This window comes from Emys orbicularis, chromosome 7 (genome assembly GCF_028017835.1).
Source record: "Emys orbicularis isolate rEmyOrb1 chromosome 7, rEmyOrb1.hap1, whole genome shotgun sequence".
NCBI classification, from domain to species: domain Eukaryota; kingdom Metazoa; phylum Chordata; order Testudines; family Emydidae; genus Emys; species Emys orbicularis.
The window spans coordinates 36013292-36038515 of record NC_088689.1 but is presented as its reverse complement, the minus strand read 5'-3'; the positions used below and the strand labels follow the sequence as shown (position 1 = coordinate 36038515).

Here is a 25224-nt window from a genome sequence, read left to right as displayed (position 1 = left end):
TTTTGCTTTTTGTTTTGAGGAACAAAATAACATCATACAATGATGATATTGGGTCAGATGCTGGTTTCATTGAAGTCAACGGCAAAACTGTCATTCATTTCAGTAGAAGGATTTGACTCATTTTGAATACAGATTTTCCCCTCGTCTGCACTTGAGTTTTGGGCAAAATTTCCATTGACTTCATTAGGAATTCTGCCTATGAAATAAGGGTTGGATATGGCACAAAGATGGGGCTTCAGCTGTGCTTGGTGCACAATTCTGATTTTTAAATACAAAGGGCTAATTCTTCTCTCAATTATGATAGTGTAGTCCAATTGAGGTTAATTCCATTGAATTAAATTATTCTCTTTTAAATTATTGTTCCTACTCCAGAGAGCGAAATTCAATCCTAAAGCCAGATATAGGAGAATATCCCTATATAGGGCCAGATTTTGTAACGTGACTCATGCTACATTGGTATCTTATTCCATAAATAGTCCCCATTGAAATTTGTGGTTCTTAATGTAAGCAAGAGTTGTACAGTCTGGCCCCCTTCTGAGTAGAATCCAAACTGTTCAGGGTACCAATGCTGTAATGGTTATTTACAATATATTATTATAGTGTAGTAAAATCAGAGAGATAAAAATACAACATGGAAACAAATGTAATAATCTTAGCAATGCAACAGGCTTAGCTTGTAGTTTTAAAAGTAATTGTTTTAATTGAGATAAAGCATATGTAGTCTTCTTTCATATTGAAATAGCAACTTTTACAAGTTAATAGAAAGGATTACATTCATTCCAGGGCTTCAAGAGGCACAGAGTGCACCTTTGCTATACCTTCTGAAAATGAAAAGATGGGGCATATGTAGTGTAAAATGCAGATTAATGCTCAGACCATATGCTGAAAATGACCAGGACAATTTCACACCTCACAAAAGGAGTAAAATATTCCTGTATTTCAAACTGAATTATGATTGAGGAAACAAATGGTAGATTGACAGAAATCTGCTCTATGCAGTGTAGTTGTAGCCATGTTGGTCCCAGGATATTGGTCCAATAAAAGATATTACCTCACCCATCGTGTCTCTCTAGAAATCTGTTCTGTCACTCTGCCTAGCAAAATCGCATACTAATAGTTTGATTAACCATTATATCACATTTTTTCTGATATCTCTAGTAGTTTTGATTTGATTGCTTACCTGAATGTTGTCATAAAAAAGTTAATCAACTAACTACAAACATGCTGCCAAACAGATATAGACTTGGAATAATAGTTTGTTTAATCATGGCCCTATGTATTATTTTCAAAGATGGATCAATCTATTGGCATGCTGAACTTCCCTCACTCAGCACTGAAATCAACAGGAGTAGAGGGCAGTTAGCAGGATCAGGCCCTGCCTCTTTCTATTGAAGTACATAGGCTTCATTTACCAGCTTCTGTTTTTTTACAGAAAAAAGAACCTTGAATAACAACTTGATACAACTGCTGCAAATAATTAAAAGAAAACTAAAAATCATAACTGCTCTGATAATAGTTGATCTATTCAGATTGCTCATCTCTCAACTGTATTCCCAGATATGATATTATGAAGGTCAAAAAAGAATCTCCCTCTTGTCCATAAACCTAAAATACCAAAGAGCAAGTATATAAACCTCAATCATTTTAAACATAAATTACATTTAAAATAATAATAATAAAAAAAAATCACCCCAGAACATTAAGGTTGCAAAGTCAAGCAGTTGGAATTTAGGAAATGTTACATTTAAGACTGCATGAGCAACTTAATTCTGTCCCATTGTGCATCCATTCTGACCACTGAATGAGGCAGGAGTTCTGTGGAAAAAAACAGAGCATGATTATGTAGTTACACTGTCATGATGCATATGCTCCAGGGAGCTTAATTAAGCTCGCCCAGGCAACCATAATTTCTGAGTGCTTGACTTGCCAACCTAAATAATGTTCTTCTAACTCTTTTTGTATCTAATTTCTTAAGGTTTTTTTTTATATATATATGTGCTGAGTCTAATGGGTTCTTTTCATGGATCCTGCCCCCATGTTGCACTCCCAGAGATGGGAAATGGGCCACTGAGACCATGTGTCAGATCCTGGATGGGTGGAAAGTGCTGAGTACGTATGGAGGAAGAACCCAGCCCTGCTCTCCCCACTCAACTGCTGCTGCAGCAGCTGCTCTCTGGGTTTCTAGGATTCCCAAGGCAGTGTCTGCTGCTGCTGTTCGGGTGGCAGTGTGAGCTTGGCTCATTAGAATGTCCATGTTCCATTATTTTGGCAGGCTGTCAGCGTTTACCTGAGGAATGCATGTGAGAGAAGGGAAATAGTTATTTTTGAAAGTTTTTAACTTGCCCCAAACTGGACAAATCTAGACACTTGTCCTTGGGGCAAGTGATAGGTACATCTTTAGCCCCATAGTTTTTTCCCTGCCAAATTTCAAAGACCTGCTGCAAACAATGAAAGTGTTAGAACTTCTTGAAAAAAAGTTGCAGGAATCTTTTTATAATGGAAAGTGTTAGGCATCCTAAATACAGGAATAGCTACTGGCTCCCCCTGTAATGACATTCCTCCCCCTTTCTGCTTTTTTAACCTTTTTTCTGTTTCTCTCCCCATCCCCGCTCCAGCCATCCTTTACTAGTGCAGCATCTAACTGCCAGACAGAGTGGATCCAGAACCAGTGACAAGGCTACTTTTATGTATTGACTAACAAGGCGGTGCATCTGCTTCCAGGAGAGTCTGAATTCAGCCTTTGAAAAAGATTCAGACCTGCTATTTAGCACAATGCGGAGTTGGTATCTCGCCTGCACAGTTAGGTTTTTAAACTAGGGGCCAGCTTGCTTTGCTGTAAAACCACTACGGTTAATGGAGTCACCTTGAAGCTGAATTTGGCCCTTTGTTTTTTGTGTTGGCGATATTGTCAAGGCAAAAAAAAAAAAAAAAAAAGTTAAATGACAGTAGTGAGCAGTTTAAAACTTAGCATATTCAGCTGTGCCTGCTCCTGCTGCTTTCTGAATTTCCTAATATTTGAACTCTGTTTTGTGTTTCTGGTCTCATTGTTCTTGATGGGGTTCATTTGTAATTCTCCTCCAAAAAACGCTTTTTGTAAATAAATAAAAGAGGGTAGTGGACCATGTTAATATGGAGTGCATACTGCTCACTCCCTTAAATAGAGTTAGGCCAGGACAGACAGGTCAGAGTGGGCCGGTATAACTACACTGAGCTCTACAGCAGGTCCCTATGGAGATAATATAGCCCACCCTACCAGAACAGGAGCATCAGGTTTTGTGGTAAGAACAAGTGAACAATTCTAACAATATAGCTTGCTACCATGTCATAGTAATCAAAATCCTTAAATGTATTTCTTCATAGTTCAGGCTTTTGAAGACTTCAGATTTCCGTCAGATTTGGGTGGGTAACTTTATAGTAAGGGATATAGGTGTTAGGCATAGAAAATAATGTGAAACCACAAAAACTAGAAGCTGTAATTCAAATCTTTGGATGGATATAAAGGTTCAAATTTGAAATTCCAGTTTAAGTATGTATGTAAATTCAGCTTCCCCTTTCCTCCACTTGGTGTGTAAGGTAACTCTGAAGTTAAAGCTTAGAAAGGAGAATAGCAAACAGTAAACTTACTACATCTTGTAATTAAACAAGGTGTAACCTTGTTTAGCAGCAAGGCATTTATCTTAATCTCACAGTGTATTATAAATTAAATGATCTTTAAGTGACATTTGATGCAGGGCCAAATTCTATGCGCTCTGTTCTAAACAAAGCAGTGCGTGCATAGCTATGATAAGAGATATCAGTGGTTTGTTTACCGTGGGATTGTGTAAGTCAATGGTTATAACTTTATATTAAGGGAAAGGTCTATTCGCATAAATCAACTTCATTGTCTTAAAATCCTTAAGGTACCAGAATCACTTTTTTTTTCTGTCTGCTCCCTGACCCAAGACTACCCCTATGGAGCTGTAATGCAGACTTTCCAAGTGCAGAGGACAGATTTATTTTTAAGTTCTCACTTGAGATTTATTTTTAAACCAAAAATTAACAAATAGCTCAAGTTAAAGTTAAAATTTGTACCTCAATCTTATTTATTTTTCCTACTAAATTGTGAAAGACTGATGCACAGTTTGCCGCTTTCTTAACGAGATGTTTTTCTTTTAGAGAAACTATAACAGCTCAGTGACAAAGTTAGTTCTATCACTTTTAAATTTTAAATTTGTTGCCTTTCATTTTCATTGGAAGGCCCCTTACTCCTGTATTATATGAAATGTTAAATAGAAGTGCTTGACCGACCTTCTCTATTCTATTCTATTTTCTATAGGTTTTTATACCAAGCTCATCACCATACAATCTGAGCACTTTTCACTAGTGTATTAAGCAACTTGACTAACATGTCCCCTCTTACTATGCGGTCACCAACTTTAACATTGTCACTTGTCCCTCTGGACCAGCAGGGACTTATTGAAACTGATCCAGAATATAACAGGTTCCAGACCTTAGACCATAGCAGGTTTCAATTCCTGAGGTAAAATCCGTTATTTATGTGAAGGACATGGGGTATCTGTCAAAGTAGGGTTATTTGCAGAGCTAATTTAAAAGTGTTGCTTTTAATTAATAAGAAAAAAAGTGGCCCCATCAGAATTTACTATGGAATTTGTCAAACACTTACACGGTTCTGTGTTTGGCAAAATATTCACTGGACACATCTTTCTATAATCTTCTTTCACACAGCTGCCTGTTGCATTTTTGGGAAGAGAACAAAGTGTATTTATTAAATGACCTCTGTCCATTTAATCCAGTCTTGTAAAATATCCTGAAAATGAGAGTCCAAGCACAAAAGTTACTCCCAATTTTACCACGTTAATGAAAAAAGTAGTGTTATTACTGTCTCATAAGTAACTTGGGAGGGTGAGATTTAGCAAGGCTGATTTTAATCTCCTTCATTAGACTGATTTCAAGAAAACACCACAATGTGCTTTTCATTTGCAAGGTGACTGGAACATGAGGAGGTACTTTTTTTCTTTCTTTTTATAGAAATTGTTTATGGATGCATGAACAAGATATAAGAATTCTTGTTGCATTCAAAATTCGTGCCACGAAACAGGGTCAGAAATTCTTGAAGACTAAAATATTGGAGAACACTGATATGAAAAACCCATGTGTTAGTACAGTAATGTTTGCATTTCAAACTGTCTGTCTCTAAGCTGAAAGACTTCTTATTTCAGGTAACCAGGATGTCTTTGTTGGTCTCTTTAAAAGCCTTAGTGTTACGTTCTTGGTAGAGGAAAAAGATTGGTGTAGTAGAGCCAAAATTAACAAGCATAAAAAGTTAAATTGTGCCAAAGAACAAGTGTGGGGCCACTCAGTTCAGAGCACTGAATTAAAAAATGGGATCCCAGTTCAGCAGTTTACTTTGCTGTTGATGAGTAATGCTAACTGAGCCCCTAGAATCAATTAGTCCTTATGCAGGGTGGGCTGTGGCAGATCACTGTGTGGCTCAGCTAGCTGTGAGCCTTTTAGCACAGAAGGGATTGATTGACAAGTAGTATGTCCAAATTATCCCCTCCTCATTTAGGAGTGGAGGGAATGAGAGGTGCACATATACTAGCCGATAATTATCTATTAAATGTGTAAGGGAAGCAGAGGTTAGAAGAATCTGTGCTACTAGGGAGGCGAGAGAAGGCCCTTGTAGGAACAAGGAAGAGCCTGTGCTCTTCAGGGCTTCCTCCTCCTTTGTAAATGTCCTGAGGTAAGTGGGATTTCCCCACAAATATTGGAACAACTGTGTATTTGGAGGATCATGCCCTCTGGAACTGCAGCTCCTGTCCCACTGGTAATGATGGAGCTCTGTGAACTGAAATTTGCAAAATTTTTGGTGTAATTTCATCCCTTCCCAAGGTTGTTTCCATGGGAGAGAATAAGTTTGATCTTGAAACTCTTACTCACTTGTGTAGTCCTTACATATTCAAGTAGTCCCGTTGATGCTAGTGTTTTGGAAAACAAACTTGTGGGTTGTCAGAACCATACTGAGTCTCCAGGGTCTGATATTTGTCCATAATGACTGATTACTAGCGAAAGATTCAGTTTACAGTTGCAACAAGCAGAATTTACCCTTTGAATTTTAGCCCTTGTCACCCCCTTTGCTGAAATAGGTTTTATTTCAGCAGCACAGAGACATTTTGATTGTTTTGCTTTCAGGCAAAAAAAAGTGCACAAATGCATGGGCAGATGGGATTTGGTTTTTTGTTTTGGTTTGGTTTTTGACATCATGTGAATTTTTCAAAAAGCCAGAACTAGTTTCATTTTCTGAGCAAAACTTCTGTCACAGCTCATTTTTGGAAAGTGTTTATTGGACGGGCTTATAGAGCTTGGAGCAGATTTAAGAAGCATAAAAAACTAACTTGGTACTTCACAAGAAACTATGGACTCAATCTTGAAACCCTGGTTTCTGTGGGTCTGAGCACTTGAGATAAAGTGCATCTCCTGGGAGGTGCTGTGCACTCTCTTTTCACTGAAGTCAATGGGACCACTCACAAGACAAGGGCTGAAGGAGTGGCCCTGTTGTAATGTTCTTAAAAGAAAATTATTTTCTTATAAAAATGTTTTATTAATTTAATTGTGCTTTTATTGGTTCTTGGATATTTGTGCAACATTATGAACACTCAAAGCTGCAAATAGTTCTTGATTAAAAATAAATTTAATTATAGTTTCTGGATGTATTTTTATGTTTAGTTTCCTTTTAGCTATAAATGTTTAAAATTGTTTCTAATGTTGTTGTAATGTTTTTCCTTATGATGTGATACTTATAAAAATACCTATGAGGGTATTGAGTTCAGTAGTGCTTTGTCTCAAAAGGAAAGTTATATTTTTTAGACATAGCTGTTGAGAAATTATACAAAATTTCAGATTCTGATTGAAATGCTAAAATACACTGGAAAATATAATAGTGTTTTAAACAGTTTTCAACAAAGTAAGGGCTGAAATCTGTGAACACTCACATAGTAGTCCAATTGACATCACTGAGATTAATCATGTGACTAAGGAATATTTGTATGAGCATAAGATGGAGAATTGGTGGCAGAATTAACTTGTTTTGCAGTTTAAAAGAAAAAATGTCAATGTACTTCAGCATTTCATTAAAACCTGAGCACTAAAACTCCCACTGACTTCAGTGGGAGCAGGATTGAGGCCAAAATCTATTTTAAAAAAATATTTCACATGTTAAAATGTTCCAATGTTAAAAAATTGGTTGTGGGATAAAATGTGAAATTCTACAGTATTTTGAAAAGAATATTTCTAATAGAAATCTTGTGGAAAAAAATGCAACAAAAATGTAACTGTATTTGCAAAGTTAGGCCCCAGTTCTGCAAGATTTAAGTACATGCTTAACTTTAAGCATGAGAACAGTCTCACTGGCTTTAGTGGGGAAATTCTCATACTTAAAGGTAAGTATGTGTTTAAATCTTTACAGGATTTGGGGCTAAACCACCCCAGCTGGAACTCCATCCATTACTTTTGCTGAAATCAAGGCCTTATCTAATTAAATGGGCTGTTTTTATTATTTGTCAATTAATACTGAGTTGCTCAAACTGTTTTAAAAGCTTTTTTTTTTTTGACATTGGAGGCTCTGTCTGCAATATCCCGTCCATTGTGCTTTATCAGTTTGTTTTTGAATAACATTGCAAAATTAGGCCCAGATCCAGCAGACTAATACATATGCATATCTTTATGCATTATCAGTAGCTCTCACACATACTTGACTGTGTGCACTGTGAGTAGACCCATTGAAGTCAGTGGGGCTACATATTGTGCACAAAGTTAAGCATGAATATAGGTCTTTGCAAGATTGGGACCTTAAAATGTAGTTTTGCTTGTCTAATAAAAAGGCCACACAGTCAATGTTTGCACTGGAAAATTTGCCTTTCAGTTTGCTCACAATTATGTGCATTACCAATTACCAATCATGTGTTAAATGTATTCTTACAAGATTGATTCTTTTCTTCCCTGAGATAGATGCACAACTAATGTGGTGTTAATATTATGCTGCAAAGAATATTTCTCTGCTGGCCTAGTTCTGGGACAGCTGTGTAATATATTTTCATGTGGGAGAGCCTATTTGGAATAGATTTTCTTAGACTGCCACTATTGTGGCACTTACTGTCTGGCTCCTTTCCAGGCCCTGCACATGAGCCAGATATTATATGCTGAGATATGCAGAGCGGTGGGGACAGGAATGAGGGAAATTATAGAACTATTAGTACATTTTAAAAAAAAACCCTTTCTCTCTAAACTAATGGGGAAAAAAACTGTATTCTAATTACAAATATTGTCCTCCCAAAATGAAAAGGATTTTTTCCACGGAAACACTTGTGTTTTTTAGGTAATTAAACTAATATTGGATCTAGGATTTTGCGATGGGGGTGGCAGACAGAGAGAGGTGGGCTCACTGTGAGTCCAGTTATTTCTGACACTCTAACTCACATCAAGTAGTATCTTTCTTTGAGATGGGACTTCTCATGAAGTAAGGTACTATTCAATGTGATTAAGGATGGCAGAAGTGGGCCCTGTGCAGATTAGTTTATGAAAGACAACTTGTGCATCTAATGCTTCAGACCAGTGATAAGGTTCCAGGTCCAGGATGCCTTGCAAAGCAGCTAGTACACTTTCTTAGTTGTTCGTGCAATAGGTCAACTCTCAGTACATAGCAGAGGAGTTGTTCAAAGGTCCTCAGATATTGTAGGTGTATTAATCGTTTGTCAGTTAAGAGTAGAAAATTATTCCATTTGCCCATCTCGTATGCCAAGTAGAAATTATCCTTAGCAGTATATGGATATTGGAAAAAAAAATGTTCCCATGAATGTTCCCTCTTTTAACTAACTTGCTTCAAAACGGAAATAAAATCTTTTCCGACCGCACACCCTTAGTTGTCACCTACCACCCCACACTGGAACCTATACATGGTATCATCAAACAACTACAGCCCATACTTGATGGGGACCCCATCCTAGAAGAAATCTTTCCTCAACCCCCTCTTCTGGCCGTCAACACCCCCCAACCTCTCCAAACTCATAATCAGAAGCAAGCTGCTCACAGACCAGGACACACCAACTCAAAGCGACACTAGATCCTGCCAGAATAACAGATCCAAACCGGCAGACATCTCTCCACTGCTACAATGATGAATACCCCACACAACACACCTTTCAAGATCCGTGGGTCCTACATATGCCTATCACAACATGTAATGTACTTCATCCACTGCACTAAATTCCCCAATGACAACTATGTGAGTGAAACCAGACAATCACTACACTCTTGCATGAACTTACACAGGAAAATGATAAAAGACAAAAATACCACATCACTGTAGGTGAACACTTTTCACAAATTTCAGAGTAGCAGCCGTGTTAGTCTGTATCCGCAAAAATAACAGGAGTACTTGTGGCACCTTAGAGACTAACAAATTTATTAGAGCATAAGCTTTCGTGGGCTACAACCCACTTCTTCGGATGCATATAGAGTGAAACATATATTGAGGAGATATATATACACACATACAGAGAGCATGAACAGGTGGGAGTTGTCTTACCAAGTCTGAGAGGCCAATTAAGTAAGAGGGAAAAAAACTTTTGAAGTGATAATCAAGATAGCCCAGTACAGACAGTTGATAAGAAGCAAGTGTGAGAATACTTACAAGGGGAGATAGATTCAATGTTTGTAATGGCTCAGCCATTTTCACAAAATGATCCCTCTATATTTGACCTCTCAGTCCTCATCCTCAAAGAAACTTGCACAACGCTTTCAAAAGACAAGCCTGGGAGCTTACATTTATAACTTTGCTAGACATTAAAAATCATGGACTGAATAGAGACACTGGATTTATGGCTTATTACAATAATTTATAACCCACTAACAACCCCCTCCAGCTGCTTCCCCCTGCCCCCACCTTTTCTGCCTATGACTGGCAAGGTGTTAACAGATCACTTCGCCTTGAATGGTCGCTTGAAGTATGTGTTAACTACTTACACTAAATGATCTTTTCCACCTTGTATTTAGCTGTGACACTCTAGTTTCCCTGACCTGAAGAAGAGCTCTGTGTAAACTCAAACGCTTGTCTCTTTCACCAACAGAAATTGATCCAGTAAAAGGCATTGTCTCACCCATCTTGTCTCTCTTAAAAAGATTGGAACCATCTGATCTTTTCCATTAATCCCTGTTGCATCTTTGAGATAGGATTATAGTATATTATGTTTGATAGCATCATGGACAGATCTAGTTGTATGGGAATAGATATCCATGGTCAGGAGGATCTAATTCATCAGAGTGGGCATTGTTGTTTCCATTCCATGTCCTGCCTGCAAGGGTGTTATCCAGAGATGTGAAGTTGGAGGTGGCACTTGCCAGCTTTTTTATTGCCTTCCCCAAATGTATCCAAGTTAGTCCGTGTCTACACAAGAAAGTTTTGACATGTTTGGACGTTACTGGAACAGGATGAATTAGAGATAACTGACCAAGTGTTGAACACAGTTTGTCCTGATGTACACTGACTACTCAGTCATAGGCAGCATTGTGTTAGCTAACTCAGTTGTTTGCAACAGTATGCAAACGTGGTAAAATTGTTTAATACAGATTTGTCTTCAGGTTCCAAAATTGGCTCCCTTCACTCAGGCCTCCTAGGATTTGAAGTGAGAGGCTCAGGTCCTCGATCCTGCCTCCTCTATCTAGACTGTGAAATAAATATTTAACAACACTGACATTAAATTGTCCTCCTGCAGTAGTTAGAGTTCAGAGTTAACACTGCTTTGAGATGATGGTTGGAAGTTCATGCCTCTCCTACAGTTATTGTTTTGGACTCTCTATCTCAGACTCAGCCTGCACTACATAGGTTACCTCCGAGTCACATTTAAAAGGTTTACTTGGCCATTTTAAGAGCTAGAAATGAAAGTGTTTTTAAAATAGCTTAGATTCTCATTAAACTATCTCTTCCTCCCCCCTCCCCCCCCAAAGCTGCACCACTGACTGAAACATAAGTGTCAAGAAACATTCTTTTGTCATAGTGTCCACTTTTTGTGGCTAAAAATTTGGGTTTAGAATCTTTTCAAAGATTTATTCTCAAGATGTCAATGTTTGACTTCTGGCTATGACATTCTTGGTTTCACTCTAGTTGTTAATGTTTCAGATCTGACTTCCCAAGCCAGTTTTAAGATGATGAATCATTCTGGATTAAATCAGTATTTCCTGGTGAACAGTCTGTCTTGTCATGTCCTCTCAATCTACCCAACTAGAAAAAGTTTTGTATTGCTTTACTGTACTTCTGCTGTATTTATCTTCTGTATGTTTGACAGCAAGAATTTTAACCTGTGTGTGTTGAAACTCCAGAGGGAGGGATTACCATGGGGGACATCAGGGGGAGATTTTGAATTCTCTCAACACATAATACAGTTTCTAAAAGTTTTTTTTCTCTTTAAGAATGAGTCAGCTAAACATGAACAAAAAATATGCAAGGCAAAGTCAAACAGGATTTTGGTCTCAGGCTGGAATTTCCTGCAGGCTATAGAACTGTAAATGGGCTGCAGGATTTTCCAAGTACATTTCATGGTGCTTTGGGTACACAGTTCTTAGAGAATCTTGTGGAGCGAAAAAATGCTGTTTGATGGGTATGCAGTAGAGATTAATAGCTGACCAACAAGCAATTTTCCCTATTTTTTGTTGTTACTTCTATAAGATGTCCAGGAACCTACTTTAATTCTTGAGCCTCTGGCCTGGTCTACACTGGGGGGGCGGGGGGGGAGAGAAGCGAGGTAAGATATGCAACCTCAGCTATGAGAATAGCGTAGCTGAAGTCGACGTATCTTAGATCGAATTAAAATTACTTACTTCGCATCCTCGCGGCACGGGATCGACGGCCGCAGCTCCCCGTCAACTTTGCTTCCACCTCTCACACTGCTGGAGTTCAGCAGTCGATGGGAGAGCAATCGGGGATCGATTTATCGCGTCTACACTACACGCGATAAATCGATCCCCGATAGATCGATCGCTACCCACCGATCCAACGGGTAGTGTAGACATACCCTCTGTGAAGTATAGTCACCAACAAGGTTTGTCTTGAGCAGGATAGTTCCACCAGATTAACATGTTGAAAAACTATTTTATAAAATTGTGTGTAACAGACAAGCTGCTACTAAAGAGAGTGGTACAAAATTCTGAAGAACATATTCTATTTTGCAAAGATATTCAACATATTTATCCCTCACTTAACTTTCCCATGAAAACCATCTGTCGTGTGTCCTTCAGTCTGCAAACAATCCCTCACAATATTGGTACTCTTGCTTTGGTGTAGGAGTGTTTGAAGTCTAGGTGTGTGTAACAAGTTGGCAGACTAGGGCTACGTCTGTGAGTGATTCCCTGCTCACGCACATGCTTGTGATAGCTCTCATCTGAGAATGCTAAAAATAGTGTAGTAGCAGTAGCATGAGCAGTGGCACCAGAGGCTAGCTGCCACAGAGTTTTTGGGGGGGTTGTACTTGAGGTGACTAACCTGTGCCACTGCCTGGGATGACATGGCTACACTACTATTTTTAGCATGCTAGCACAAGTCTGTCTATGTGAGCTGGGAATCGCACCCAGCTCCAAGTGTAGATGTAGCCTATAAGAGACTGTATAGGAGTGCAGGGTTTTTCCGTTGAATCACCCTAGGCTCTGTTGCTAAGTACAGTTAGCTGCAGCGAGAATGTGCAGGTTGTGGGAATATTTCTTTTTGAGTAAGAGAAAACTAGGGTTCTAGAACGGAGGAGGAAACCATACTAACAGCCTGGCTTGAGGAGGAAGTATCAGCAGAGGTTTATGTTCTGGGGTTTTATTGTTTGCTTGTTTTTCAGGTTACCAGTAAAGCCAAACCCTGGAAAGGGGGTGACTTTGGACACTGACTGAGGATCTCTGTGCTCTGTAGGGATAGTCATCAGCAGTTTGAGTCTGTATTTTTAAATTATGCTAAATCGTAGTACATCATAAATACTGCTTTTTATCTTTGGTAATAGTTCTGATAGACTTCTCTCTTGGATACCTTGATGCCATGTGCATTTAGCACTTGCTGAAATGATGAAGCCTGAAACTAAGGGATGACCAAAGTTGCACTGCTATGATATATTGTTAGTACTGCCAAATGTTTGTTTTATATATATATATATATATATATTCACAAGTAAGGCCCCCAAAAATCATGAGATTGGATTAAAAACCAGGATTAAAAAAAATACATTGTGAGTTCTTATATTTGCCTTCTGGTTGTTGAGCCTTAATTACACTCAGGTCACATTTTCAAGCTTTTCTCCTCAACTATGAGGGCTAAGAATGTGGTTTAGAAAAATGAAAACCTGAGATTCTCATGCATTCACGACTCCAGCAGCTGGAGCTCTAAAGAAAAAACTAACTTTTATGAGACTTGTACTAAAATCATGAGAGTTGGTGAAACTGCTTACTATAGTATTGCCAATCCCAGGTGTTTAAAAATCATGTCAGGACGAAAAATCATGAGGTTGGCTTAGAAATCACAAGATCTTTAAAAATAAAGATTATAATTTTTTTTTTTTTACTTCTGGTTTCTGGGCTTTTTGGATACACTCAGATCAGTCACATCTTCATGCTTTCCTCCTCAACTCTGAGGGCTAGAAATTAACTTTCTTTTTAAATGAAAGCTGTGGTTCTCACATAATTGCATGATAATAGGAGTTTGGGCTTTAAGAAAAACACGTCATATTATGAGACTCATGATAAAATTGCAAGAGTTGGCAACACTATGTCTGTGTTTCCAATGCTGCCTCACCTGCCCAGGTAACAAGCTCAGAATAGACTCATCCATAACTGATTGATTTTCTTCACTGGCACCTCTGTACCCAAAGCTATGCTGAACTGTTACCTGTGTTCCAGGAGATGATGCTAGGTGAGGGCCTTACTTTGGAGCAACTAATGTGTGTCAATGTAGTGGGAACCAGTGCATTTAATTGGCCAGAAATTGGTTCTTGTCAGATGGTGGTGCTTGCTTGTTTGTCCCTACCATGGGGACATAGTAGCAGCAAAGAACTGCTTTAAAAAATGGCAAATGTACTTAGCCTGGGTAGTAGCAACAAAGAGAAAAAACTGAAAAAGAACCGATCCTAACCAATTAAATGATTGCTGAGTCAGTCCCTGAGAACCGCTCTGCCAGCAGCAGCAGCAGTTAAAATAGGAAGTGGGAGTTGAGGCAGTAGGAGCTGTGGATTCCCAGAAGGGATAGAATGTATCACCTGCTGTGGTTGAGACAGGAGCCCTCAAAACTTTTTAGCTTTGGGATTTCCCATCAAGACGTGAAATGGTGACATGGACGCAAGAATGGGAATTTATTACTTCTTGTAAATCTGGAGAATTTTTTTTATAATTGGGCCTGATTTTCAGCTCTGCTTACCTTGGGCCACCTTATGTGAGGGGCATTTTTAGATTCACAATTGCATATACACTCAAAAGTGCATTATTGTCACTTGGATACTTAAGTACCTAATAGTACATGAAAATCAGGTACCTGGAGATCTAGGTTTCCATAAGTAACTGGAAGTGCAAACTTGCGGCCATGGTTTTTAGACACAGAAATGAGCCCAGTTTTTGAAAATTTAGATCAATACTTTTAAAATTAGCATGAAACTTGGAATACAGTAAATAAGTGTTTCACTGTGAGGGTAATCTCTCTGGAAAGATTGACCTCTTCAGTGGAAGGCAATAGCAAGAACAGGGTAGCGTGAATAATTTTTCAATTAAAATTCTACAGAAGCCAAAACCTCTGTAGTTTAATAAATATTGATTTTTTTCAATAGATGCTTATTTGTTTGCTGAGTGCTAAGAATGTTAATGACCCAACAAGCAGGAACAATATACAGGCTGCCTTGCCAATATGTTTAAAATACTTTTCCCATTTTATTCTCTCTCCCATTCCTTGTTCTTTTGTCTTCTCTTACAACTTTTCTGGGGCAAGTGAAATATTATTAGTTCCCTTCTCTAACATCAGGAGAAGAGTAAATATTTTTATAGCATGGGGTGGAATGTCATGGCAAAGTTTAAGAACCCGTGATAGTTCATATACCATATGTGTATATCTCGTAAACCCAGCTATCATGCAGAATTTGTTTGGGCAGAAAATATTTGTACTTTTTTCCCTATCAGACTCTTGAAGCCATTTCTTCAGCTGGATCAGTAGGAAACCAACCCTTTTAGGAAGGCAAAGCTCAGTGGTATCCAGACAGTTGTCTCAAATCTATTAGTTTACTGTGAGCCAATTAATAGAACAGCAACAAAGCAAGTTTATACGGGGGATAAACAAAGGCCTAGTTTCTATAATGGCTGCAACGTAGCCTCTGATTTTTGGTTGAAAGATAGTATATGGACAGGAAGTACTGCACTGTTAAATTAGGAGAGAGGTTCTGGAATCCAGAGCCCTATTTAGTGGGAGAGACCTATATTACACACACAAAAACTATGTCAAAAGACTATTATTAAGGTTGCAAAGTCAAGCACTCAAATGTTAGAAAATGCCAGAATGAAGGATGCCGGTACAACTTTAATTTCCCCTCTCCTCCACTGGTACCTATGCATTGTGATACAGTCTATGAGTACTGATCAGATACTATTTTTTCTCCTCAGGCCTCTCATCCTAGTCCCAGTGTGCTTGCCCAACAAGTCCTAGTCTCCCCACTCTGGATTCCCCATCCAAATCTCTGTTTCCCTCCCTTAGTCCCAGTTCCCATTTCATTACCATTCTTCCTTCCCCCTCCCCCTGCCACTTTGTCCCCAGTCTTGTTACCTTCTAGTTCCAGTATCCCTCTCCCTTCCTCCTGGCTCCTCTCCAATCTAACTCTGAGCCCCTGGTGGGCTCCAGTCTCTCTCACTCACACAGACACACACACACACCCTCATCTACACTTGCTTGCAACCCCAGTTTCCATCCCCAGGCTCTTTGTCCAATCTTCACCCCTCCTCCCCAGCTTCTTGTCCTAGTCTCTTTATCCAGCTGGTCCAGGTTCTTCCCCCATACCTGTTCCTTATCAGAGCTGGCTACCCTCCCTCTAACCTTCTTCCCCTCCACTCCACTGGTTCCTATGCATGGAAAATGTGAGCCTAAATGATTAGTTTGGCAAAGTTATAAATAACTGAAAACAGGTTCTTAAAATAGGAAATGTCAAGCAACTTTAATAATAGGCAGTGGTACCAGCCGATAATCACTGCCAGCAAAAGGCAGGTAGGGGTGTGTGTGTGTGTGAGTGTGTGTGTGTGAGAGAGAGAGAGACAGAGAGAGAGAATGGGTGATGTGAAGTGAAATGCTTCTGCAATTTAACCACAACTTGAATGTATGAATATTTCCAAACCACAATTTAAGTATAAATGTGATTTACGCAAAAATGAACATTGCTGTTCAAAGTAAAATCTACCCCATCCTACCCTCTGAGCACAGAAGATCCTAAATGCAACGCAGCCACTGATATTCCATGGTGAAGTGGGTGCAGTATGGAGAGGTTGAGCAGGAGAACTCTGACTCTTGACAGTGGGAAAAAGGGGGTTAAAGCATGGCCAGTGGTTTCAGAATTATGCAGAGACACTGGCCAAAGCAGCGGCTCCTATAGGGCCAGAACGAGGAGGATTCTATCCTTTGACCTTAGCACAATAAAGTATTATTTTAATTGTTTACATAATGTAAACCATTGAAGCAGTCAATTTACTGGATATAAGTGTTAGCAATTTAAGCTGTCAGTTTAAGTTTCAAGTAAATTGACGGGGGGAAGGTCAGGGTCAAAGCCAGAGACCCTCTGCTCTTGGCAGAGGACCCAAAGCCGAATCCCAAGGGCTTCAGCCCCAGGTGGGGGGCCTGTAACCTGAGCCCACACTCGGGGCTGAAGCCCTTGGGCTTTGGCCCCAGGCGGTGGGGCTCGGGCTTCAGCCCGGGGCCCCAGCAAGGCTAATGGCAGTCCCGCTGGTTTACACTATGTAAACAACTATAATTGTGCTTTACACATGCACAGAATTTGAGAAATAAGACAGTTTGCATCCACATTTCCTTTTTTATGCAGTACATGTGCCTGAGGGCAAGTCGCTACCTCAGAGCACCCTATCTACAACAATCCATATGCAGATTAAATTTCATATCAGCTTTAATAGGAAATTCCTGCTGTACTCCTAGTCAGTGGCAACATATAAAAATGCACTAGTATGACAGGCTCGAAATGAGGGGATCAAAGATAAAAAGCAACTTAAAGAAAAATTGAATTAGGGATCTTAGAAAAACAATTGAATTGAATTAAGTCCATCTGAAACCAAAGACAGACATCTTATTTGGTTATTTGTCCCCCTTTTTGAACAGTTGCCTGAGTTCCATGTAAAGCTATCCACTATTTATTCAGAAACAGGTAGCACTGCAAACATACTTCCTTTGTGCTTTACTGTAAATAAACTCCTTTTTCATTTTGAATATTCTGAATTTGAATTTTCTCCTCTTGCCAGTTCCCTTTGGATTTTTCTGTTCTGCAGTATGAAACAATAAACTTTTGTTTTTGTTTTTGTTTGGGTGTAGAATATCCAAAGAGCCACTAATGTTGTATATCAAGCTCATCATGTCAGCAGGAGCAAAAGAGGCCAAGTTGTGGGTACAAGAGGTGGATTTCGAGGCTGCACAGTGTGGCTAACAGGTATTTTAAGCCTTATTGAGACTGCAAATGGATGTGTGAAATGTGTTGCTCACTGGTGCTGGATGAGTATAATTTGAAATTCATTTATGTATGTCAATAATCCAAGTAGAGTTTAGTGCAAGGTGTAAAGAGGTCTATTTTAACTTGACCTGCATAAACTGATACTAATGGGACCTAGGAAACTCTTCTGACCTGGATACACAGATGAAATAAAAACAGTTTCCTGGGATTTAAAATATCCTGCTATATGATATAACAGTATGGGCTTTGTATGTATAGAGAATAAATAATGCTTACAACGTGAGTCACATTGTATTTGTTTCATGAAACTTTGGGGAAGGGATTACTTTTCCCCCTTTCTTCCAGTTTTTTTCTCTCCAGGGGGAAACTTCCCTCCCAGGTTAGGGTAAGTCACAACTGTACTCTGTATGCTGTTCCAGTTATGTTTACACAATTCTCTTACTACTTTTAATCGTTTATCATGTTTGTTTGCTTGGTAACTCTTGGTATATTTTGTTTGGCAGCTGGAATATAGGAAAACACACATTCCATAATGTTCGGAGAACCACTTTATCTTATGTTCATATCAGCTTGTGTACTGACCATTCTATTAAAAAGGGTTTAGTTTTAAAAAAGTTACTGAATACCAATCATTTAGGTGAAAAAGACTAAATCAGTTTAAGGTTATTCCTGAAGCTGAAAGTCATCCAGTGCTGTTTATTCCCTTTCATATATAATTTATATGTACTGTATGTGAAGCGTTTTAATTTCATTTGGTGATGTTTCTTCTTTGAAATATACAGGGATCTTACCATAACTTTCTATTATTTTAATTTTTAAAGGGTTAGGCAATAATGGAAGTACATTTGAAGGTTTCTAGATAACTTTCCTAGATTATCAGTTAGTGACTGACTCTGTTGTCTTACGTAAATTGAAGTGCTCCTGTCCCTAGCTAACCCTCCTGTCCTGACTCCGTTCCCGGAGCAGTCTCCAGTGCATGGATCTGAACCCTCCTGAAAAGAAAAGGGGGTTGGATGCCTCCACAGAACTGTCTTTCCTCCAACATAGACCTCATGGACTGCTCTTTGTGCAGTCTCAGGTCCGTGCAGGGGGATTGGGACAAGAGGTATGACCAGTAATGGGGATATGATCTCGGCACTTTGATTTTTCAGAAGACAGCAGGCTCCCAGGCCCTGTATCCCACCAACTATCACAGCCCAGCGAGGGTACAGGGGTCTCCATATGACGGCCTGGCCTCCTACATATCCCTGGGGATTTGCCAGGTTTGAGTGCATCTGTTTCACAGGAGAAAAGAGGGGCCCAAACCCTGTGTTCTCCCCTGAGAGAGAGATGTGAGTGAGTCTCCATGAGGATTTCCTCATGGAATTAGTCTGCTTGCAAAAAATCCCATTCTTCAGCACAAGAGATTATCAGGGCCTAGATATGCAACTGCTCTGCTATGGCTATTGTTGTCTGTCTCATGCCTCTAATCTACCTCAAATATGTAATCTGTTTTCTCTAGTCTAGATTTTCATCTAGGAGCTAATGTTTAATTACTTGTAACCAGTAATTAATTAGATTACTGTTTAGTTTTCTGTTTTTTTAATACTCCAGATGAACGTCGATATGCCTTACTTGTCCTCTCTAACAGGTCTTTCTGGTGCCGGTAAAACAACTATTGGCTTTGCTCTGGAAGAATATCTGCTGTCTCGTGGCATGCCTTGCTACTCTCTGGATGGGGATAACATTCGGCATGGTCTGAACAAAAACCTAGGTTTCTCAACTGATGACCGAGAAGAAAACATCCGCCGTGTTGCCGAGGTTGCCAAACTGTTTGCCGATGCTGGTCTTGTTTGCATAACTAGTTTCATTTCCCCTTTTGCAAAGGTAAACCGATATTTACTCGACAAAATGGGGTCTCTGCAGAGAGTCCATTGGCTCTCTCACTACTAGAATTCATTACTAGAATTTTTAGGAAAAGAGGCACATTTAAAGAGTGTAATTTATATCTTGTATTTCAGACACACCGGTTATGTAGTGTACTCACCACCACCTATATTTCAGGGTCTGATGCCACTGGGATGTTTCTCTCTGGTGTTCCCTGCAGGCCATCTGTCTTTGCACACCACGTAGCCCTCCAGCTGAGAAGCAGCTAGTTGAACCCTTTCTGGGGGAACAGATGTCACAGTGTAATCTAAAGTCCCCAAGAATCAACCTCTCTTCTGGGTCTGGAGCTCACCCCCTTTCCCTGGGGTTCCACTGCCTCACCTCAGCTCTGGTATCAAACACTCTTGATCCCACCAAAGTCTTACTGAGGCCTCCAGTCCACAGTAGTCTCTGGCACTTCAGCTCTTTGCAGGAACTTGCCTTCCTATCTGCTCCCTCTAGTGTCCTCCTTCAGATTAAACTCTTCTCCCTTTTATGGGGCCTGAGTGTCCATTATGGGGCCTGAGTGTCCATTAAGTTATCACCTGATGCCTCCCAATCCTGCCCCCTGTGGCTGAAAAGCAGCTAACTAGGTACATATATTGTATCTGTTCCATAATTAATTATTAACCCCTTTCCAGCCTGTGATGGGTTTCACCCCATCACAGGTTCACTTTATTTTTTCCCCTATTCTCTTTTTTTTTTTTTAAATCACAAGTATATAAAATAAGTTCCCTTGGTCTCTATTGCTTGGATGCAAACTGGCATGACACATTGATGTTAAAAAAGATGTAGAAAACTAGGTTTCAGTTAATAAGTGTAAAAAGTTAAAAGTAAAAATTTCACTCAAAAGATTCATAATCACTAGTTCCCTGAAAAATAGAAAACTGGAGGAAGGTGTACAGGGCTTTATAGTGGTATAATTACACCGATATATGTTGTTCTAAGAAGTTTTGATATGCTGTTATACTTGTGATTTAGTTTGCTTCATAACAATGACAGTAATCTGCTAATGTCAGGTCAATACAGTTGGTTATCAATAATTTTTGTTTTAAAACAAGGATTAGTTAATAAATAGTCATTCAAAGTATAAGATTCTGCCATCCTGCTAAGTGAAGATAAATGTTCTAAACTGCTATTAAAAAGCTGAATCTAGATCAAACTAGTAATTTTTATTAAACATTATGTGAAAAGGAACTTCTTTCTCTTAGTAAGAATATATTTAATATATATCACATTTTACAATGGATGAATATGGCCTGTACCCTTCTGTTAGAAAAATCCAACTCTAGGCAGGTGTTGGTGACCAGATAAAATATTTAGCAACACCCCACTGAGAATTCAATTGTGGAACTGCTTATGATTTCTCCCCTTGCTTCTTACAGGATCGTCAAAACGCAAGGGAAATTCATGAAATGGCTGGTCTTCCTTTCTTTGAAATCTTTGTAGATGCTCCTCTAAATATTTGTGAAAGCAGAGATGTGAAAGGCCTTTACAAAAAAGCAAGGGCTGGAGAAATCAAAGGTGTGGTAAACAGTTTATGTTTAATGATATCTCAGTATCTTCTTTTTATCTGCCTCCCTTTTCTCTTCTCATCAACAGTGAACAGTGCTGAGAGCCAGCGTTGCTACCTCTTTAAATAAAAGGAAAAAACCCCAGCCATCTGTTGGAAGGTGGTGGAAACAAGGGGCATAGAAACAGACTAATTTCTGCACTCTTAAGTGGTGCAAACCCCTTGTGTACGTTTACATTATTAATGCTAGCAGTATTCACTTACACAGAAACTTATTCTTATAAGTAACAATTTCAAAACTGTCAAAGTGACTTAGGGGCTAGAATCACAAAGGGAACTTAGACTCAGCATTGCAGTGCCTAAGGTTTAGCCACCCTGCTGCCTAGGAGCACCCAGAGTCCTCAGTTAATCACCTAGTCTCCCTATACAATGCATGGGGAGAGTTAGGCGCCTAAGAATGGGATCCACAAAAGCCGGCACAATGAGCTGCCTAAGTTAGCTAGGAGGAAATGCCAAGGAGAGGGGTGAGGCCTAAGCTCTACACTTCAAAGGGACTTAGGCCTGGTCTACACTTTAAATGTACATCAACATAGTTGTGTCACTCAGCAGTGAGAAAAATTCACACCCTTGAGCACCACAGCTATGCTGACCTGATCCCCAATGTAGATGCAGCTAGGACAATTGAAGAATGCTTCTGTTAACCTAGCTACCACCACTCTGAGTGGTAGGTTGTCTACAGCAATGGAAAAATATCCTTCTGTTGTTGTGGAAAGCATCTACACTATGGTGCTACAGCAGCACAGCTACAGCACCATAACTATGCCATTGTAGCACTAGTAGTGTAGACATGGCCACAGACACCTAAGTACAGGCTGCAGGGAACACCTCCTAGCAGTTTTGGATTCACAGCTGTGGAAATGGTGTTGGTGATGGTGCTACCTGTTCTGCTTTACTATACCAAATAGCCCAATGGTTAAGGTACTCCTCTAGGATGTGGGAAACCTGGGTTCAAATCCCCCCTCTGCTTGATGTGGAGCAGGGATTTGAACCAAGCCTCTCTGTCTCCCCATTGAAGCTATTCTGCTTTGTTTAAACAGTTATTGGATCAGGGACTTGAAGATGGGTCTCCCACATCCCAGCTGAGTGCATTAACCACTGGGCTATTGAGTCATTCTCATTCATTCCTTGACCCAATGACTAATTATTTATACATAGCGGAACAGCTTCAATAGGAAAGACTGAGGGAAACCCAAATCAGAATATCTTATAGCCCAGTGGTTAGAGTACTCACTTGGGAGGTGGGAGACTTGAGTTCATATCGCTGCTCCACATCAGGCACAGGGAGGATATGAATCTGGGTCTTCCACGTCCTGAATGAGTGCTCTAACAACTGCGCTATTGAATATAACAGGACAATAGTACCACCATCACATTGTGTGAGAACTGATCAGGTGACATAGATGGGGAAACACCTAGTCTGAGGATCTCTTTGAGGTTTAGGTATGAGCTAGCCACCTGAGTGTCCGTATGTAGGTGGCTGTGTGCGTGCCCAATGGCAGATAGTTAGGCCCCATGGGGACTTCACTAGCGGAAATGTAGGTGCTCAAAGGGTTGGCAGCAGCAGAGCAGGGGTTAGGGGGAACTAAATTTGAACTTGGGCACTTAAAGTGGCAGTTAGGCACATAAATCTCTTTGTGGATCTAGCCTTTAGTAACCTAAGTCCCATTTGCAGAAGTTACCCAGGCACTTACGCACGTATGTCTCTTTAAACTGAATGGGACTTAGTCTTCTAAGTGCCCAAGTCACTTTTGAAAATGGGACCTAGGTTTCTGAGTCACTTAGGTGCTTTTGTAAATTTTAAAATTGGAAAATTTAAATCCATTCAAGCGTGCCTGCTAGATTTGATAATGGCACTTTGGAAGAAAAATATGGACACATCCTTTAACTATTGAAATCTATTGAGCTAGAAGAGGTGCTTTTTTATTTTTAATGAAGAAACTGGTAAATATTTCACTGAAATATGTGTTCCGGAGAGTTCCTTTCACCTTAATTCATCTAGTCAATGTTAAAATTCTTTACTTACCAATGTACTTGTTCCTATGTTGTTTTAATGCTGGGTGAAGTCACACAAGATACATTATAGCTAGTGTGATTGGGAATCTGCAATATTCTGATAAACTAATCTGGAACAGTTTTAAAGTCTCAAAGTTCTAACTTTATTTTTTAAATCAATCCCTCTGTGCAGGGTAAGGGAGACGCTCCAGAGCATAGATCTTGCACTAGAGGTGCTGGGGGTGCTGCCGCACCTCCTGGCTTGAAGTGATTTCCGTTATATACAGCGTTTACAGTTTAGTTCTATGGCTTTCAGCACCCCCACTATACAAATTGTTCCAGAATGGAGTAGAAAGGGGGGAAAGACAATAAACCTCTCCCCAAAAGGAGAGATTCTCTTAAAGTGTGAGTTTTCCATAGCAGGTCAAGAAATCACATAATATATAATATCACACCCTACGTAACATCTGTGCTTAGAATGAGGTTACGTTTTTTTGTGGCAGACTATTGTTGAATTGCCCAATAATAACACACTGAGGAATGGAAACATAGGAGTGAGAAAGGTGAACAGGATGGGCAGGAATGGTGTCCCTAGCCTCTGTTTGCTAGAAGCTGGGATTGGGTGACAGGGGATGGATCACTTGATGATAACATGTCTGTTCATTCCCTTTGGGGCACCTGGCATTGGCCACTGTCAGAGGACAGGATACTGGGCTTGATGGACCTTTGGTCTGACCCAGTATGGCCGTTCTTATGTTCTTATGAACAGGGGGTGAAATGTAGAACATTCACATTGGGAAAGAGACCAGTACTGAAAACAGGTGGATTTTCTACATTGTGCTGAAGAGAATATGCACATAGTCCAAACTTAACCTCTTCCTGGGGTTTGATTTTAATGCTATCTCAAATAACAACCAAATGTAAACCTCAGCCTTAGCTTTCTCCCTAAATGTCCAAAGAAAGATACCCCAACATCTCTTCTTTCTTGATTTGAACTAATAAGATCCACCTGCTAGTATGACTCAGTTATACTTATACTGCCCCATCATTCAGGTATATGACATGAAGATTATTCAACACAGGAGTTGTGCATCTCTATGCAGCTTGCTAGTCTTCCACCCAGTTACAACTATGTATCACAAGACAGCTGAATCTTCTCTGCAACAACCCTGCTTTAAGGCCTGAAAAGTAAAGCTAATGTTGTCGAGCTTCTGTATAAAAGTTGGCATAATAATTTTCCCTTTTTTGAAATAGCAATTTTCCCTTCCTCCACTAAACAATTGCTCGTGGACCCTTGTTATTTGGAGACTACCTTCTTCCTTGTTAGGCTTCTTTACCCCTCGCTTTCTGATAGCAAACACATCCCTTTTTTCTCTCTCTGGCATTAAGGGCTGTATATGTGGTATTTGCAGTGTTGCCAGCAACACATCTCCATAGGTGGGCAAATAAAGATTGTTCCTGTAGCATAGAGCATCATATTGCTATAACCTTATTGTCAAGTCCATTATTGATAGACCAAACAGGAAGTCTCAATGCCATTTCTGAGCATGGGTTGTCTGAATGAAAGAATGTTTTCTTGCCATTTGTGCAGTAGCTAACTATTTTATTGATCCCTAGGCTGCTCACTATTACATTCATTAAATTTGGCTTGGGTTTAATTGTGTGTAGGATTCACTGGGATTGATTCAGAGTATGAGAAACCAGAATCTCCTGAACTAGTGTTGAAGACGAACATTGCTACAGTGAGTGAATGTATCCAGCAGGTTGTGGAGCTGCTACAAGCACAAGTAGGTAGTTTTGTACCAAAAAACGCCTGCAGTTTGTAAAGTATATTTTCAAATGTTGGCCTTTTGGTATATTTTATTTAAAAATTAGTGTGGTAACTAAGATCCTTATTTCTTTTCTTTTTAGAACATTGTTCCCAAAACTGTGATTAAGGATGTTCTTGAACTGTTTGTACCTGAAAATAAGATTGACCAGACCCGAGCTGATGCTAACATGCTGCCTACTCTAGAGATTACCAAGGTGGGAGAATAA

At 39.6% G+C, this 25224-nt stretch overlaps 1 protein-coding gene across 1 annotated transcript in view; it reads left to right on the top strand.

The window, feature by feature from the left end:
* Nucleotides 1-4385: 4385 nt before the first annotated feature.
* The window catches only part of PAPSS2 (3'-phosphoadenosine 5'-phosphosulfate synthase 2), a 44311-nt gene continuing 23472 nt past the window's right edge, over nucleotides 4386-25224 (top strand). The window contains exons 1-7 of the mRNA XM_065407675.1: nucleotides 4386-4519; nucleotides 5029-5164; nucleotides 17582-17696; nucleotides 19348-19583; nucleotides 21008-21146; nucleotides 24856-24974; nucleotides 25099-25212. Of these exons, the coding sequence (XP_065263747.1) occupies nucleotides 4386-4519; nucleotides 5029-5164; nucleotides 17582-17696; nucleotides 19348-19583; nucleotides 21008-21146; nucleotides 24856-24974; nucleotides 25099-25212 (993 nt within the window). The remainder of the gene's footprint in view (nucleotides 4520-5028; nucleotides 5165-17581; nucleotides 17697-19347; nucleotides 19584-21007; nucleotides 21147-24855; nucleotides 24975-25098; nucleotides 25213-25224) is intronic.